Genomic DNA, 19,218 nt, shown 5'->3' with positions numbered 1-19,218 from the left:
GTTACATCCTGTGAACTGTTAGGTCTTCTGACAAGATTACGCGCACAGCAAAAAGTTCAGATTTTCTTGATATCATAGAATAATGTGGAAGCAAGCCATTTGGCCTATTGAATCCATACCGAACTTCTGAAGAGAATCCACCCAGACCCTCTGGCGCTGTGAGGCAGCAGTGCTAACCACTGAACCATCTTGCCGCTAACTCCCAATAAGTAATTTATTAATTTTTAATCAAACACTCCAAGTCTGGAAACTTCACAATCTAAATCTTTACAATCGAAGTAAGTGAATTTGACCTGAACTCTTCTCGAGAATAGAGAGAATTTTACTTTTGACCCTAGCTGCTGCAATCCAAACCTGCACTAAACGCTTCAATCTCTGAGTTTTTCCTTCAGCCAAACACAATCCTATATTATTCTAAACCAATAGAAAGTTAATACCTATATAAATCCCACAATATCAACACTCTTCCATTAGCACTCCAGGGGTTTGCAGATACCATCTCTGAGACACCCAATGGATTACATTAGTTTCTCAAAAGGACTCTCTGACCTTGATTTCCTTTATTTAAGGAAACCCTTTACAAAAAGCAATCAACACCCATATCCCACTGGTTTGAAATCCAAACTCTCAGAAATACGTTATATTTCATCATACAATACATAATTGCCACTCCCAATTTTGATGGATATCTGCCAAGAATCCCAGCCCAACTCAACATTGCTTCTAATCCCATTCCCAACCTACAGGGCCACCTTTTCCATCAATACCAAGTCCAACGGCTTCCTTAAACCTATATTGTAAATCTTGATTGAGTTTTTTGAGGACGTAATTAAGATAGACGAGGGAGAGGGGCAGACATTGGCTACATGAACTTTAGTAAGGCCTTTGACAAGGTTCTTCATGGTAGACTGGTTAGTAAAGTTGGATCAAACGGGATCTAGGGAGAGTTAGCCAATCGGTACAGAACTGGCTTTATGGTAGGAGACAGAGGGTGGTGGGAGAGGATTGTTTTTCAGACTGGAGGCCTGAGACCTGTGATGCTCCGCAGGGAGCGGTGCTGGATCCACTGTTGTTTGTCAGTTATATAAATAATTTTAATGGGAACCATAGGAAACATGATTAATAAGTTTGCAGATGACACCAAAAGTGGTGGTACAGTGGTTACTGAATAATGTTATTTAAGAGTACAATGGAATCTTGAACAGCTGGGCCAGTGGGCTGAGGAGCGACAGATAAGAGTTTAATTTTGATAAATACAAGGTATTGCATTTTGATAAGACAAACAAGGGCAGGACTTGTACAGATATTGGTAGGGCCCTTGGGAATGCTGTTAAAAAGAGGTGTAGGGATTCAGGTACACAGATCCAATGAAAGTGACATCATAGATTGACAGGGTCATGAAGGTGGAATTTGTACGTTTGTCTTCATTGGTCAGAGATTAAAGTATAGGATTTGGGACGTCATGTCGTGGCTGTAGAGGACATAGGTGAAACCACTTTTGGAGGTTGGAGTATAGTTCTGGTCACCCTGCTATAGGAAGGATAGCATTAAATTGGAAATCGTGCAGAAAAGATTTACAAGGATGTTACTGGGACTAGAGGATTTGAATTATAAGGATAGGCTGGATAGTTTGGGACTTTTTTGCCTGAAGCATAGGAGGTTGAGGGGTGACCTTAAAAGCAGCTTAAAAATCATGACAGGTATAGATAAGGTAAACAGCAAATGTCTTCACCCTCGGGTAGGGGAATTCAAATCGAGACTGCATAGATTTAAGGTGAGAGGGGAAAGATTTAAAGGGTCCGAATTGACAAAGTTTTCACACAGAGGGTGGTGTGTACATGGAATGAACTGCCAGAGGAATTAGTAGATGCAGGTACAGTTACAACACTTAAAAGACATTTGGACATGAACAGGAAAGGTTTAGAGGGACATGGGCCAAACGCGGGCAAATGGGAGTGGTTTAGTTTGGGAAACCTGATCGGCATGGACGATTTAGACTGAAGTGTCTGTCTCTACGCTGTTTGACTCAATGATTCCTTAAAGCCCATTACCTCTCTGCCTATAATAAAAAGGCCGGAGAAGAATTTTTTGCAATTTTCCCTTTAAAAAAAAATCTACATAATTGCTATTAAGATGTAACTTAATTAGGGTTTTGTTTTCTGAAGTCTATCTTTCTGCTCGAATTAGTCCATGTTGAGAAAATATATTTTGATGCACAAAATATTCTCAACTGCTCATACTGCAGCAAAACAAAATGTGCCAAAATAAAATACAAGAATAAAAGGCATCTTTACTTTTCAAACATCAATTCATGCTATTGTACAAATTCTGTATGCATGGGTTTTCTGAGAAGTGATGAATTAACCCAAATTTGTTTTGATTACTTCCCAGATTTCAGCAGCAGTGCAATGTGACAATAAAACCTCACGAAAATCACATTCTGTAGAAAGGTAACTGGACTTGAAACATTAACTCTGCTTCTCTCTCCATAGATGCTGCCAGATCTGCTGAATTTCTCCAGCAATTCCTGTTTTTGGTTCTTGTTTCCTTGCTGCCTCACCAATCTACTTCAGCCCCCAATCATCATGGCCTTCTAGCCTAGTCTCACCCCTTTAATCAACCTTACTACTTAGGTCTGGATGCAGTCTGAACAGTGGCCACCATTGCTGTCTAGAGTGTGGATGGTCATTTGATAGACCAATGAACTCTCAATTGCAGGACTTATGGTCAAAGTGTTTGTGAAATTCTCATCTTAACTCAACAGTAGCTGTTGGATGAGCAATCAAGGTGGGATGCTATTAGGACTAATCTGGAGACATAAGCTAATGTTCTGGGGACACAAGCTCAAATCCCGACTCGGCAGATGGTGGAAATTCAATTCCATTCATTAGTAAGACTCTGGAGTTAAAAATTAATCTCTGTTGTGGCAACTATGAAACTATTGTTGATTGTTACAAAGACTCAAGTGGCTTATTAAGGTCTTTTAGGGAAGAAGGAAATCTGCGACCCTTATCTGGTTTGATCTGCATTCAATCCAGATGCACAGTAAAGTGGTTGTCTCTTAACTACCTGCTGAAACTCAATTCAACCTCATTTTAGGGATGGGCAACAAATACCAGCCTTGACAGTTATGCCCATATTTATGAGAAAATACTAAAAACAATCTAGCTTATGATGACAAAATGGAGGCAACCACAGATAGATCCTTGGAAGATTCCAGAGGATATCGTGATAAGCATTGCCATTGATAGACTTGCTCCAGCTAAGATAAGATTGATACAAGTGTAATAGTAAGGGAAGTCATACTGAGCTGGACAATGAAGAAATGCTGGAGAAGGGCTGTGTTACCAGATCCAAAATAGCCCGATTGTTCATTGGATCTACAACATATTGTTCTAAGAAACTGTCCTGAATGCACTGTATGAATTATTCCTGTAGCTACTCATATCAATTTGATTTTCCCAATTTACACAAGATTGAAGTCATCCATGATTAATGCACTTTTTTATAAATCCAAAGAACATGCCTTTATTAGCTCCTGATTTATTCTATGTCCCAAAGATTGTTAGGGATTCTATTGACTCCTCCCAGTGTCTTCTCCCAACATCCATTTGTTTACCTCTGTCTATAAGGATACTACATTCTCCAATCTAAAATTATTTCTTGCTATCACACTTATTCTATTGCTATGTTACCACCCTTCCTGTTTGAAATTACATACCCTGAATATTTAGTTCCCACTTTGATTTCCTTATAACTATGTCTCTATAATGGTTCTAATATACTATTAACCTCCATTTGTTGATTTGCTTTATATCCTAAAGAAAGAACTATTACATTTTTCTTTTTTACTATTTTCCCCCTTTGACCTGTGCTTTTTTAACAATGTTGACAAACTCTGTCCCTTGCTGTCACAGCACATAAAATACAGATAATGCACAATCAAATCAAAATTACCACTTGGTAAGGTGGATAATCAGCAAGAGAATCAATGATTATGGAGATAAATCAGGAAAACAGAATTGAGGATTATCATCAGTCATAATCTTACTGAATGATTGAGCAGACTTGATGGGCTGAATGGTCTACTTTTGCTCTTATGTCTTACAGTTTTAGAGAGGTCTCTGTTAATTATTATATACAATTAAATTGATCTGAATTCAAAGCACATAGGCTGATATTCATCATGAGCAACACAAGTGAGTCAAACATGGATCAAATGATCCTAAGTGCCAGGAAAACAAATTCAACCATTGTGTCAGATGGAACTTGTGATAAGCCATGCAGTGGTTTGATAGTCATGTTCAGTTTTTAAACTATTTTTTGCATATAATCAATGTTTTAAACCTAATCTTCAAATTGATAGTATCTCATTATAAGATGGTTTTTATTAGCTGCCTAATAAGCTGCCACACTTTAGACAATAGATAAATTAAGCAATCCTTTGACAATGGTTTCTTGTTACCAATTATGCAGTGACAGAGTAGCTTCCAAAATTATTTGGTCTCAAACAGTTTCCAACTGACTACGAAATTTATTTTGACAATCTCCTACAAACACAAACATTTTCTTGATTCAATTTGACATTTCACTGCACTATTCAGATCAAATTGCTTTTAAAAATCATTCCAAAATACACAGACTTTTTAAAAGCTTTACTGTGCAAACAGTATTCAACCCATGTGGACTTCTGCTGACTTCAGTATATGAGTTATTCAGCATCTGATTTCATGGGAGCAACTTTGGTGATAGCAAGATCAATTGCTTGCTTATAGGAAAATAGGAACACAGGAGGAGGTGGCCATTCAGCCTGTTGAGCAGCTGGGATTTAATATGAACATGGATAACCAAACACTATTATACTTTTTATCCACACTATCCCATAAACACCATTGATAATTTATCAACACTTAAAAACTGAGCTTCCACAGCCCTCGGGAGAAGATATTTCCAAATATTCACCAGCCTGACAGCTTGATCCAATTGTGAGATGTTACGTTTTAGGTTATCTTTACTAACTCACTCACCAGCTCACTATATTCCTAAATACTGGGTTCCTGTTCATTCATTCATAATCCTTTACTAACCTATTATTTACTATAGCACAGTTTCATTCATTCATAAAACCGTGGTTTGTAGTCCATTTTAATGTCATAAAATAGACCAAATTTTAAAAATCCTTTCTAATCAAAACAATCCTTTCAAACCCATAACTGCATTTTCACATCTTATTAGCCTTTGCTACAAGCAGTGTTTAGACCTAGCTACCTCCAAATTGGTGTCAATATTGTAAAAAAATGCTACTCCCATCAAGTCTCCAAGAAACATTATCATATTAATCAGCGCTTACCAACCATCTCCTGGATCTGAATAGATTATAGAACACCAAACAGATTAGATACCTTTTAACTGGGCCATTATCCCTTTAAGAAACTAACTGACAAAACAGGCTTCCATGAAATTGCATGAATGAATGAAACTCACACAGGCAAATAGTAAACAAATCTACAGGCCAGCTGTGGTAATCAGTTAATATATTTTATTACGTACAGCTACAATTTCTAATTTATTTAGAGCATATAGGCCTAGTATTTTTGCTAACATTTACTATTTTAAAAGACAAAAGGACTAATACCTCTTAATTACACAAGCAGACGAGACAGACACTCTTAATCCCAACAGAAGTAGCAGCCAGCACTAAAACATAGAATATTTCAGTGCAGTACAGGCCCTTCGGCCCTCAATGTTGCATCGACCTGTGGAACCAATCTGAAGCCCATCTAACCTACACTGTTCCATTCTTGTCCATATGACTATCCAATGACCATTTAAATGCCCTTAAAGCTGGCGAGTCTACTACTGTTACAAACAGTGCGTTCCATGCCCCTGCAACTCTGAGTAAAGAAACTACTTCTGACATCTGTCCTATATCTATCACCCCTCAATTTAAAACTATGTGCTAGCCATCGCCATTGGAGGAACAAAGGCTCTCACTGTCCAACCTATGTGACTCTCTGTTAATCTGATGTCTCAATTCAGTCACCTCCCAACCTTCTTCTCCCTAGCCACAAGTCCCTCAGCCTTTCTTTATAGATTTTTTTTAAAGAAGCGTGGAAATAGGCCCATCAGCCCAACAAGGCCACACCGATCCTCCGAAGAGCAACCCATCCAGATGCATTCCTCTACCCTAATATCCTATATTTATCCCTGACTAATGCATGTAACCCACACATCCATGAAGCACGTCTAATCCATCTAACCTGCATATCTTTGGACAGTGGGAGGAAACTGGAGCACCCAGAGGAAACCACGCAGACACGGGGAGAATGTGCAAACTTCACAGACAGTCGTCAGAGGCCGGAATCGAACCTGGGTTCCTTGTGCTGTGAGGTGACAGTGCAAACAAAGTTCTTCCCTCGTAAGACCTTCCCTCCATACCAGCCGACATTCTAGTAAATCTCCTCTGATTCCATTCCAAAGTGTCCACATCCTTCCTAGAATGCAGTGACCAGAACTGTACGCAATGCTCCAAGTGTGGCCACACCAGAGTTTTGTACAGCTGCAGCATGATCTCATGGTTCCGAAACTCAATCCCTCTACCGATGAAAGCTAACAAACCATATGCCTTCTTAACAACCCTATTAAACCTGGGTGGCAACTTTCAAGGATTTATGTACCTGGACACCGAGATCTCTCTGCTCATCTACACTACCAAGAATCTTACCATTAGCCCAGTACTCTACATTCCGGTTACTTGGCATGCGTTTTAACCCATCTCCTGTCTCCCAGGTCAGAAGCCTCTCAAACCTTTGTGTACTATAGAATGAAACAACATAACACCACAATAATGGAATTTTAATACATGAAAACTGTCGATAAAGGGGCTCTTGTAAGAACTGTATTTCAGGATTCTATTGCCACCTTCAACTTGTGCTCTTCAGTTGCTGAATAAAAGAGGCTATTTTCACCACTCACTGATTTCGGTCATTATTTGAACAGTATTCAACACGATCATAAACAATGTGTTGATTTTCATTGCTGCAGGCAGTTTGGATCTCTTGACACAAGCAGAATTTCCTGCTCAACAGTCTTGGATAGGTCAAGTATACTTGCAGCTCCCAGTCATGGTTTAGTTAGATGACAAACCTTCAACACTCGAGCTTGAAAAGACTACTGACTGCTTGCTTAACAAGTTGAAAAGCACCAGTGAGAATGGAATTCCAGTTAGGCATGGAAAATCTCATCTACTGCCACATCTTTCTTTATTCATATATGGAACGTGGGAACTGCTGGCAAGATCAGTTTTCATTCCCTGTACCTTTTTTTCCCCTTGAATTGACTGGCTCATTTTATCTGGCAGTTAAGAGTCAATCACATTACTGTAGGCCTAGAGTCACAGGAAGGGTAGACCATGCTAATGAACCAGTTGAAACTTATGGAACACTTGAAAATGGTTGCATAGACATAACAACAGCTTTTAATTGCAGATTCCATTGAATTCAAATTACACCTTATGCCATGGTAATCAAACTCATGCCTCCAAAACATTAGTTTAGGGCTCCCAATTTCTGATCCAGTGACATTTGTATTATGCTACCACTTCCCATCTTTTGGAATTATAGGCTCCATTTTACAGGATATGATTTGACACAAAAGTCATCACATTTTCCAAAAAATAGAACAAAAGAGATTGCATCTTGTTTCTTGCTGTGAATGGAAAGGCTGAGTGTATCCGAAGCACACTTGATTTTCATTCTAGAAAAACAGAAGGAGCCACAATCTACTCCAGTTACAAGAAAAGCACAGGGAACATGCGCACCTTACTTTCATAAATTTTACTAAAGCATTTACCAGAAATTGTAGAATTCTTCAAGACTTTGGAGAAAATACCCCATCTATCAAAGCTTCTCATTCTTACCTGCTCCCTTCATGACAAGATGCACTGAACTATGCAGTTTGATGACACACTTTCAAACAGTTTAAAAGTGAAGAATGGAGTGAAACATGTTTTAACCTCCACATAGTTTGCTATTTTCGACTCCCGTGTACAAGAAACATGACATCAAATCTCCAGTATTAGTCAGATTAAGGGGGAGCCAGTAATAGCCTTGTCAAATTTCACTTGACTATTAATCCAGAAGGGAGAGAGCATGGTGCTAGAAAAGCACAGGCGGTCAGGCAGCATCCGGAGCAGGAAAATTGACGTTTCCGGCAAAAGCCCTTCGTCAGGAACCATTCCTGACGAAGGGCTTTTGCCCGAAACATCGATTTCCTGCTCCTCAGAAGCTGCCTGACCTGCTGTACTTTTCCAGCATCACACTCTCGACTCTATTCTCCAGCATCTGCAGTCCTCACTTTTGCTTATTAATCCAGAGGCCCAGGTAAAATTCTGTCCAAGGATATTTGGAGGCAGAAAACCAGTACGATGGTCAACAGTCGGCTTCAAGGGTGTTTGCAAGAGTGAAATGAACGCTCCAGATATCAATATTTGCTCCTGATACAAATTAGATAATGGCAGAAGAAAATGGTGATATCACCTGAAAATAGGCATACATCACCCCAATGATCAGTGACTATAGCAACTTACAAGACCATCAAATGGTCTTCCAGAGTGAATGGCCGTTACACAAATTGCATTAACATTGAACAGGTGAATTAAGGCAAAGAGACTGAAGGCATGTGGGAACAGCGTGAGTAAATGTAATTTGGACTATTTTCTCACATGAATGGTAAATTTTGATCTTAATGGAGTTTCTCAATGGCCTGTTTCAGTCATAGAATCCCCACTGTACAAGTAAGCTATTTGGCCCATCGAGTCCATACCGACCCTTCGAACAGCATCCTCCCAGACACACACCCCTATCCTATCCCTCTAACCGTACTTTTCTCATGATTAATCCTCCTACCGTGCATAAACCGGGACACTATGGGCAATTTATCATGGCTAATCCACCTAATCTGCAAACCTTTGGACTATGTGTTGTTGGTGGAGGTGGAGAAGGTGGAGGTGGGTCTGGTGTCTTGAGCACCCGGAGAAAACCCATGCAGACACTGACAGAATGTACAAACTCCACACAGACAGTCACCCAAAGGTGGAATCGAACCCAGGCCCCTGATACTGTGAGGCAGCAGAGCTACCATGCAGGATCATACTGTCGCTGTGAGCAATATAGCAAATGGTTCCGATTTTAATACATTCAACGAAGTCATTAGAATAAAAATCTGACTATTAATATTATGCTTTAACTCAATGAATAAGAAAATCACATTTTCTTTTAGTGATTTGACACCTATCATTCAACCCCACACCTGTCCTTCAACACTTAACTTCTGTACAGTACAAATTCAACTGACTGCTTAAAGAAAAAACTGTAAGCGACAATTAGAACATTTTCTGAAAAAAAAATGTTCTTGAGCATCGATTGTGACTTCAATTGTTTACTAATTGACCCTTTCTTTTCTTTATGTATGTCACGTAGATGTTACTGGCTGCGTCAACATTTCTTACCCAGCCTCTTGAGGGAATGGTGGTGAGCTGCCTTCTTGCACCACTGCAGCTGTTGACAATGAGGGAGTTCCAGAATTTTAAGCCAAAAATGAAGATATATTTCCATGTTAGGGTGGTGTGTGGCTTGGAGGGGAACATGCACATGGTGGTATTCCCATGTACCTGTTGCCTTTCTTCTTCTAATGATAGTGTCGTGAGATTGGAGGGTGCTGTCTAAGGAACCTTCGTGACTTTCTGCAGTGCACTTTGCAGTTGGTACACACTGCTGCTACTGTCAGTGGTGGAGGGAGTGGAAGTTTGAGGATATGGTGCTAATCAAGTTGGTTTCTTTCTCCTGGATGGTGGCAAGTTTAGAGAGTCGTTGGAGCTGCAGTCATCCAGACAAGTGGAAGTATTCAATCATATTTTTTACTCACACCTTGTACCCTGTAGATGGTGTACATTCATCTTGGATTCAGGACAGGAGTTACTCACTATAGAATTCATTGCTGCTGACCTGTTCTTTTCACCACAAATGAACAGAGTGAGCATCAGATGGGAAAATGTTGCAAAATGCTCAGTTCTTACATGCAAAAAAGATTTACAAAGATATGCCAGGACTGGAGAGTTTGAGCTATTTAATATCATAATCGTACAGCACAGAAACAGACCTGGAACTGATGAATGTCATACAGACTGGATTGGGGCTTGGAGTAGAGCTGGGAAGGCTGTTGGACTCGGGGTAAGACCACATGCGGAGACCCTGCACTGAGCTAGTACAATGTAATGTCTATTTGAAATTTCCTACCTTACTTTAATGTCAAACCTTTAATGTTGTCCTATTTTTAAACTTTTTTTCTCAACTCTGTAAAGTAATGCAACTACTTTTATTTTTCTGATGTATGCAAGAATTGTACCTCGGTACTTATACCTAAGATGTCACCATAAGAAAGCAAACATTGTAAAAGCTTTTCACTGTACTCCTACAATGGAGCACATGTGACAATAAAAGGCTATTCTACATTCTATTCTAAAATTAGGAAGGGTTTAAGACGAATATGGAGCAAGTGCTGGCAAATATGGGACTAGTCAGATTGGGATGTTTGGTTGGCGTGGACGTGTCAAACCAAAGAGTCTGCTTTTGTGTTGTATGACTCTATATAGCTAGTCCAATTCAGAATTTGGTCAATGGTAACCCCAAAATATTGTTAATGTCAGTTGAAATTCAATGGCAATGGTTAGATTCTCTCTTGTTGGAGACTTCATTGCCTGGATTTTGCGTGGCATGAATGTTACATGCCACTTGTCATTCTATACCTGGTTATTGTTTATCTCTTGCTGCATTAGGACATGAACTCAAACTTTCTGAGGAGTCACAAATGGTGCTGAAAACTGCATAGCGAACACGCTAACTTCTGACCTTATAATGGAGCGAAGGTCATTGATGTCAACAGCTGAAGATGATTGAGCATTAGACTCTACTCCTTAAGGGCTCATGTTGCAGTGATAGTGTCCCAATCTCTGCACTAGAAGACTTGTATTCATGTCCCATCTTCCCCAGGGGTGTGAATTAACATCTCTGAACAGGTTGTTTAGTAAATGTTAACCCTAAGGACCGTCTGCAGAGATGTCCTGGAGCTGAGATGACTGACCTCTAACAATCACAACAATTGAACTTTGTCCTGAGTATGATTCCAACTAGAGGAGAATTTCCCTGCCGATTCCTGTGGACACTAGTTTTGCTTGATCAATACTCGTTCAAATGCATCATTGATGTCAAGGCAGTCACGTTCATCTCATCTCTGGAACTGAGCTTTTCTGACCATGTTTGAACCAATGTTGTAATAGGTCAGGTGCTGAGTGGTCCACTCAAACTAAGAGTGAGCAGATTATTGCTGAGCAAGTTTGCTGATGATTAAGAGTGGACAGTGTGGTATTTAGCCAGGATGGATTTATCTGGCTTTCTATGTACAGGACTTTCCTGGGCCATTTTCCAGATTGTTGGGTAGATGCCAGTGTGGAGCAGCACAATAACAGCTTGGCTTGTAGTACAGCAAGTTCTGCAGTGCATGTCTTCTGTACTTTTAGCTGAATGGTCAGGCTCAGACCTTTGTAATATTCAGTGTCTCCAGCTGTTTCTTGATATCATACAGACTGAATCAAGTAAGCAGAAGACGGGCATCTATATGGAGAAGGAGACCAAAATTGACCATCCACTCAGCACTTCGGTCTGAAGTTGATTGAAACTACTTCAGCCTTGACACTTGCATTCATGTAGGGCTCCTTTGCGAGGATGGGGATATTCGTAGACCACTGTCCTCCATGAGATTGTTGAATTGTCCACCACCACTGACGACTCACGTAACAGGACTGCAGTGTTTAGGTTAGATCTTTTGATTATGGAATCACTTACTCCTTATGCTGTCTGGCTTGCAAGTAGCCCTATTTTGTAGCTTCACCAAATTAACACCTAACTTTTAACTATGTCTGGTGCTGTTCCTCACATGCCCACCTGCACTCTTTGTTGAGCCAGGATTGTTCCTTCATCTTGACAGTAAGAGTAGAGGAGGATATGCTGGTCACAGATTATGTTTGGCTACATTCTACTGCTGCTGTTGGTCCACAGTGCCTGATGAATGCCCAGTTTTAAGTTTCTACATCTGTTTGAAGTCTGTTTAGCAAAGTAATACTGCCACACAATACGCCAGGGTTGGAGGATTTGAGCTATAGGGAGAGGCTGAACAGGCTGGGACTGTTTTCCCCGGAGTGTCGGAGGCTGAGGGGTGACCTTATAGAGGTTTACAAAATTATGAGGGGCATGGATAGGATAAATATACAAAGTCTTTTCCCTGGGGTCGGGGAGTCCAGAATGAGGGTGACCATTCGAGGGTGTAGGTTTAGGGTGAGAGGGGAAAGATATAAAAGAGACCCAATGGGCAACTTTTTCACGCAGAGGGTGGTACGTGTATGGAATGAGCTGCCAGAGGACGTGGTGGAGGCTGGTACAACTGCAACATTTAAGAGGCATTTGGATAAGAATAGGAAGGGTTTGGAGGGATATGGGCCGGGTGCTGGCAGGTGGGATACCTGGTCAGCAAGGACAGATTGGACAGAAGGGTCTGTTTCCATGCTGTACATCTCTATGACTATGAATACAATGCAGGATTTCTTCAATCTCCTATCAAATCTATTGAGTTCTGGAAAAGTCATACCAGACTTGAAAAGAACCGTTTCCCTCTCCACAGACGCTACCAGACTTGCTTATTTCTCTGGCATGCTTTGTGTTTGTTTCAGATTTCCACTGTATTTTGCTTTTATTTTACCAAATTTATCATATTGTACATTTTAAAATTGGGGTTTCTAAGCAACTCAGCGAACAAGCAGATTAGGTTACTTTTGCTTTAAATAATCAGGAGTCAGAAGGGCAATTTCACAGCATTCATACCTCATGCATCCCATGATTAAAATACTTTTTCAGAAAGATCTGCAAACTCATTTCCTGTACATTCAAGTGTATGGAGTGTAAAGTTTCAAAGAAATTAAACTGTTTTAAAGTGCATCAGACAACTATCTTATTAAATAGTTACGAAACGTTGGACTTCAAAACAAAAGTTCAAACTGTTCTGAGCAATTTTGGATTTTGTGATCTTCATTTTTCAATTTTTGGCATTTATAAAAGCACCAAAACAATTTGCTCAATTTTGTAAATTAGCCTTTATCAAAACTGTTCATCTTCTGTGATCCAAAATTAAATACAATTTAACTTCATTTCTAATATTAGAAGTCTTCAGGCTGTTTATTGTTGCATTGCTATACTGCAGCATGAATTCACACTGGTCCTCTCAATTCATTATACTTGTCGAAGATCTCAATACCTGCTAATCTACCTGAAAGGTTTTAAAGAGTTGGAATTTATTAGTTTAATAATACTACAGGATGGAACAAATGCTGTTCTTTTACTCAACATTACAAATCAACTGTCTGGCCAACTGAGCTAACCAGCAACCCCCTTGGTTGTTGGTATCACTATGCATCACACAAAAAATGGTAAAGTCACCATAGCCCTACCCTGATCATAGGGCTGCTCTCTCTTTAGAGACAGATGACTGGTGGTGGTTCAACCTGAGGGTTACTATGCCTTGGGTGAGGGAAGAGTTTGAAATGAGAGTCAACTTTGCTAACCAGCAACCCCCTTCATGAAAATGTAGGAATTGAACCCAAGCTCTTGCCATTACTCTGCACTGCAGCTAGTTGTGCAGCCAACAATTCTCACACTGGCTGAGGTTACTACCTCCTTCTCAACCTCTCCCCTTGCCAGAGGCATAATGACCTCCAGATTAAATCACCAGTTCTGTCTCTCTCTCTTACACATGAGAGAGTAGCCCTATGCTGAGGTAAAATTGTAGCAACTTTACTTTTACCCTTGTTCTTTTATACTTGGAGAGAAGTATTATTGCACTTTCCCACCCTAGTGATTTGAATTTGGTACAGGGTGTATTATTAAGTTTGCAAATAATAGTTAGCAAAACAGTCAGCAAACTTCAAAAAATCTTAGACTAACCATATATATGGCAGATGCAAATGAATGCAGACATGTGCAAAAGGATGTATTCTGGAAGGAACAACATTAAAAGGCAATACAATCAACATTATGCTATTTGTTTGGGGGAAGAAGTTAACAGTCAACAATAAAGGAACCTGAGAATTCATATTCACCAACCTTTTAAGATGACAGAACAAATTAAAAGACAACTAAGTTTATGAATGTTTGACTTTAGTATACTTAAAGCAGGAAGCTTTATTTAAATTTTAAGCCAGGTAGGTTTACTAAGGCACAGTTCTGAGAAATGAACCACAGAATGGCTGTCAACTATTTTGTCAAGTTGAAACAGGCACAGAATGTGTACATGTTCTCTATCTGCAAAGAACAGCGCCCTATACAGTGATATGAAGCTTCCAAAACATGCAAGCATGTCACATTGTGAGCCCTACTGACAAACCTAAATTGATTATCAGCATAGTTCTACGCACACACACTGGCTAACATCTGTTAACTGACCCTTTCAAGGAATCACTTCTAAAATGTTTGACAATGATCTGATGAGGGTTTAACTCCACTTTCTTGTCTGCTTCCCACAATCCCTGACTCATCATCTGCAGAATACAACTCTGTTTAACTCAATCATGATTACATCGAATGATCCTGTCTTCACTGTTCTTTGGAAGATAATTTCAAATACGCACGATTGTCAGCGAAGACATGCTTTCAGATCTGCGAGTTAAGTGGGAGACTACTTAAAATTGTGCCCTCTAATTCTATGGATCTCATATGATAAGAAATATCTGCTCAGCCACCCCGTCAAACCACCTTAGAATCTTAATTGCTTTGATAAAGTCACCTCTCACTTTTCTCATGAGAATGGGCTAACCTGCTCAAATCTTCCTCAAAATATAACCCCAGAATCAGCTTAGTTTCCTTTCTCTGACCTTCTTCCAATGAGAGTCCTCCTTCAGGGAGAATTATGAACAGCACTCAATGTGTGGTCTCACCATTTCCTGGTGTCAGCATGTCAAAACTTCTTTATTTTTACCCGCTATCTCCCTTACTTTAAAAGGTCAACATTCCATCACCTTGCTAACGACAAGCTCACCTTAATGCTAAAATCTTATGATTCAAGTACAGGTCTCTCTCTACTCCAGCAATTTCTCGCTATTTACACCCATTTTTCAATTCTTTCCAAAGTAGACAATCTAATTTGCCAATATTATTCTCCATGTGCCAAATTCTGTGCATTCATTTATCTGCCTTCATCACTTTGAAGCCTCACAACTTACTTTCCCACGTTCCTTTGTACTAAGGCTGTAAGTTTGCTTGCTGAGCTGGTGGATTTGATCTTAGACATATCGTCACCATGCCTGGTAACTTCATCAGTGAGCCTCCGATGAAGCGCTGGTGTTCTGTCATGCTTGCTATTTATCTATTTTGGTTTGTTGTGGTGGGTGATATCACTTCCGGTTCTTTTTCTCAGAGGTTGGTAACTGGTATCCAAATCAATACATTTGTTAATGGCATTCCGGTTTGAATGCCAGGCCTCTAGGAATTCCCTCGAGTGTCTTTATTCTGCCTGTCCCAGTCGAACTGGTGGCCCTCTTCATCTGTGTGTATGGATACTAGTGATAGTTGGTCGCGTCTTTTGGTGGCTAGTTTCCTGCCCATCTGTCCAAAGTAATGTTTGTTGCAGTCCTTGCAGGGTATTTCATGCATGATGTTCATTCTGCTGGTTGCTGGTACAGGGTCCTTTAAATTCATCAGGAGCTGTTTCAGTGTGGTGGTAGATGACGACCAGACTACTCTGGCCCCGAGGTGTCATGGTAGTCCACAAACCTACCATCATTCCAACACCCACAAACAGAGTTGCATCAGGGTATTATTTGAACAGGCCACATTGCAGCACCCAGGAACGAGCAGAAGAAAAGTACCTGTACAGCATATTCAGTAAGAGGTACCCAATGAACACAGTCCACCGATTTTTAAACAACAAACCCAAACAAGAAGACAACACGCCCACAGACTCTTGCCACACGACCATATAAAGACATCTTGGAGATGACGACGAGATTACTCCGACCCCTTGGCATCATGGTAGCCCACAAACCTACCAACACACTGAAACAGCTTCTGATGACCCTAAAGGACCCTGTACCACCAACCAGCAAAATGAATGTAATTTACAAAATACCCTGCAAGGACTGTAACAAACACTACATCAGACAGACACGCAGGAAACCTGCCACCAGAACACACGGACACCAACTAGCTACCAAAAGACATGACCAGCTATCACTGGTACCCTTACACACAGACGAAGAAGGACACTACTTCTACTGGGACAACACATCCATTCTAGGACAGGCTAAACAGAGATATGCACAGAAATTCCGAGAGACCTGGCATTCAAACCAGAACTCCATCAATAAACATATTTTGGACTCCATTTACCAACCTCTGAGAAAAAGAACCGGAAATGTTATCACCCACCTTAACAGAGCAAGACACATAAATAGAAAGCGGAACAGAGCACCAGCACTTCACAGGAGGCTCACTGATGATGTTACCTTGCAAGGTGACGAAACATCTGAAAACAAACCTACCAGCTCAGTAACCTGAATCTCAACTTGAGCTACAAATCTTCTCAAAAAAAAACACACACCTACCCAGAATCTTGGAAATTCTGGACAATAGCCACCAATGCACAAGTAACCCTGTGAAAAGTAATAATTGCCATCCACAAGTAAGGAATTAGTCAGTTAACACTGGCACTGGGTTGGATTTTTATTTGCCCTCACATTATCACACATGATAATATGGGATGAAAAGGAATACTGGTTGTAATTTTGAAGATTGTCATTTGTAAATCTACACAACAAAACTCATGGAAAGTAGCACAGCACCATCATATATCATAAACCAAATGCTTTGAAATATAGAGAGCACCCTGATGGTAACTGACACTCCTGCTTCCTGGGTAGTACAAAAAAAAACCATGATATATTTCTCCACAATCACGTGCTTCAGAACAGTCAGTGAATCAGTGTGTATGCAAATATACTTTTATTGAAGTGTTCATAAAGAAGGTTAGGTGAATTGACCAAGCTAAATTGCCCACAGTGTTCAGGTATGTGTAGATTAGGTGCATTAGTCAGGAGTCAAAATAGGTTAGGGGAACGGGTCTGGGTGGGTTACTCTTTGGAGGGTCAGTGGTGACCTGTTGGGCTAAATGGCCTGTTTCCACACTGTAGGGATTCTATGATTCTTCTAACAGTAATTGTAATTAATTAGACAATTAATGAATGCTATTAAGTACACAAGGTTTGCACAGTATGTTCTTCGATTTTTTAAAAATCTGCATGAATAAATCATCGCATTATGTGATATCTTAATATAAAACTCACATTTTAGGGTTTCTCCAGCATATGGAATATGTAGCTTAAACCGGTCACAACAGGGTCCAAGTGTTAGTGATGTGCACCTGAAAGGAGAAACCAAAGAGGAATTTCAACAACACCAAATAAAGAAAAACACCCATAGAATAACAACCACCTTAAAAATTGCCAGAATTAAAATCCAAAACTGGAATTTCTCTTGCCAAAAGTGTAAGCATTTTGGTAATTATGCAAGACCAAAACAAAGATATTAGACAGATCATGTTGAGAGAAAATAACATTTCTTTGATTTTCTCAATTTCTTCTTTATTAAAAAAATGTTGAAATTATGTTTTGGAAGCACCTTATACTATTTAGAACATAGAACATTACAGCACAGTACAGGCCGTTCAGCCCTCGATGTTGCGCCGACCTGTCATACCAATCTGAAGCCCATCAAACCTACACTATTCCATGTATGTCCATATGCTTGTCCAATGACAACTTAAATGCACTTAAAGTTGGCGAATCTACTACCGTTGCAGGCAAAGCATTCCATACCCTTAATACTCTCTGAGTAAAGAAACTTCCTCTGACATCTGTCCTATATCTATCACCCCTCAATTTAAAGCTATGCCCCCTCGTGCTCACTGTCGACATACTTGGAAAAAGGCTCTCCCTGTCCACCCTATCTAACCCTCTGATTATCTTATATGTCTCTATTAAGTCACCTCTCAACCTTCTTCTTTCCAATGAAAATAGCCTCAAGTCCCTCAGCCTTTCATCGTAAGAACTCCCCTCCATACCAGGCAACATCCTAGTAAATCTTCTCTGCATCCTTTCCAAAGCTTCCACATCCTTCTTATAATGTGGTGACCAGAATTGTACACAATACTCCAAGTACACCAGAGTTTTGCACAGCTGTAGCATAACCTTATGGTTCTGGAACTCGGAACCTCTGTTAATTAGAGCTAAAACACTGTATGCCTTCTTAACAACCCTGTCAACCTGGGTGGCAACTTTCAAGGATCTGTGTACCTGGACACAGATCTCTCTGCTCATCTACACTACCAAGACTCTTACCATGAGCCCAGTACTTTGCATTCCGGTTACTCCGACTAAAGTGAATCACCTCACACTTGTCTGCATTAAACTCCATTTACCACCTCTCAGCCCAGCTCTACAGCTTATCTATGTCTCTCTGTAACCTACAACATCCTTCATCACTATCCACAACTTCACCAACCTTAGTGTCGTCTGCGAATTTACTAACCCATCCTTCCACGCCCCCATCCAGGTCATTTATAAAAATGACGAACAGCAGTGGAACCAACATCGACCCTTGCGGTACACCACTAGTAACTGGACTCCAGGATGAACATTTCCCAACAACAACCACCACCCTCTGTCTTCTTTCAGCAAGCCAATTACTGATCCAAACTGCTATATCTCCCACAATCCCAGTCCTCCGCATTCTGTACAATAGCCTACTGTGGGGAACCTTATTGAACGCTTTACTGAAATCCATATACACCACATCAACCGGTTTATTCTTATCTACCTGTTTGGTCACCTTCTCAAAGAGCTCAATAAGGTTTGTGAGGCACGACCTACCCTTCACAAAACTGTGCTGACTATCCCTAATCAAATTATTCTTTTCTAGATGATTATAAATGCTATCTCTTATAACCTTTTCCAATACTTTACCAACAACTGAAGCAAGGCTCACTGGTCTATAATTACCAGGGTTGTCTCTTCTCCCCTTCTTGAACAGGGGAACCATATTTGCTATCTTCCAGTCTTCTGGC

At 40.2% G+C, this 19,218-nt stretch overlaps 2 protein-coding genes across 5 annotated transcripts in view; one reads left to right on the top strand and one right to left on the bottom strand.

Moving 5' to 3' along the window:
- LOC148151350 (uncharacterized) overlaps positions 1–6,579 on the top strand; it is a 187,918-nt gene extending 181,339 nt beyond the window's left edge. Inside the window, exons 6-7 of the transcript XR_015754523.1 lie at positions 2,392–2,450; positions 6,279–6,579. The gene's annotated coding sequence lies outside the window, so the exon portion shown is untranslated. The remainder of the gene's footprint in view (positions 1–2,391; positions 2,451–6,278) is intronic.
- The window catches only part of babam2 (BRISC and BRCA1 A complex member 2), a 213,064-nt gene that overhangs the window by 185,239 nt on the left and 8,607 nt on the right, over positions 1–19,218 (bottom strand). For all 4 annotated transcript variants that reach the window (XM_043687222.2, XM_043687226.2, XM_043687224.2 and 1 more), the window contains exon 3: positions 17,441–17,517. In XM_043687222.2, the coding sequence (XP_043543157.1) occupies positions 17,441–17,517 (77 nt within the window). The remainder of the gene's footprint in view (positions 1–17,440; positions 17,518–19,218) is intronic.

This window comes from Chiloscyllium plagiosum, unplaced genomic scaffold (assembly GCF_037043375.1).
Source record: "Chiloscyllium plagiosum isolate Xiang-an unplaced genomic scaffold, Cpla_swu_hap1 HiC_scaffold_3, whole genome shotgun sequence".
NCBI lineage: Eukaryota > Metazoa > Chordata > Chondrichthyes > Orectolobiformes > Hemiscylliidae > Chiloscyllium > Chiloscyllium plagiosum.
The sequence above is the reverse complement of the archived record's forward strand: the minus strand, read 5'-3'. Positions and strand labels throughout refer to the sequence as shown.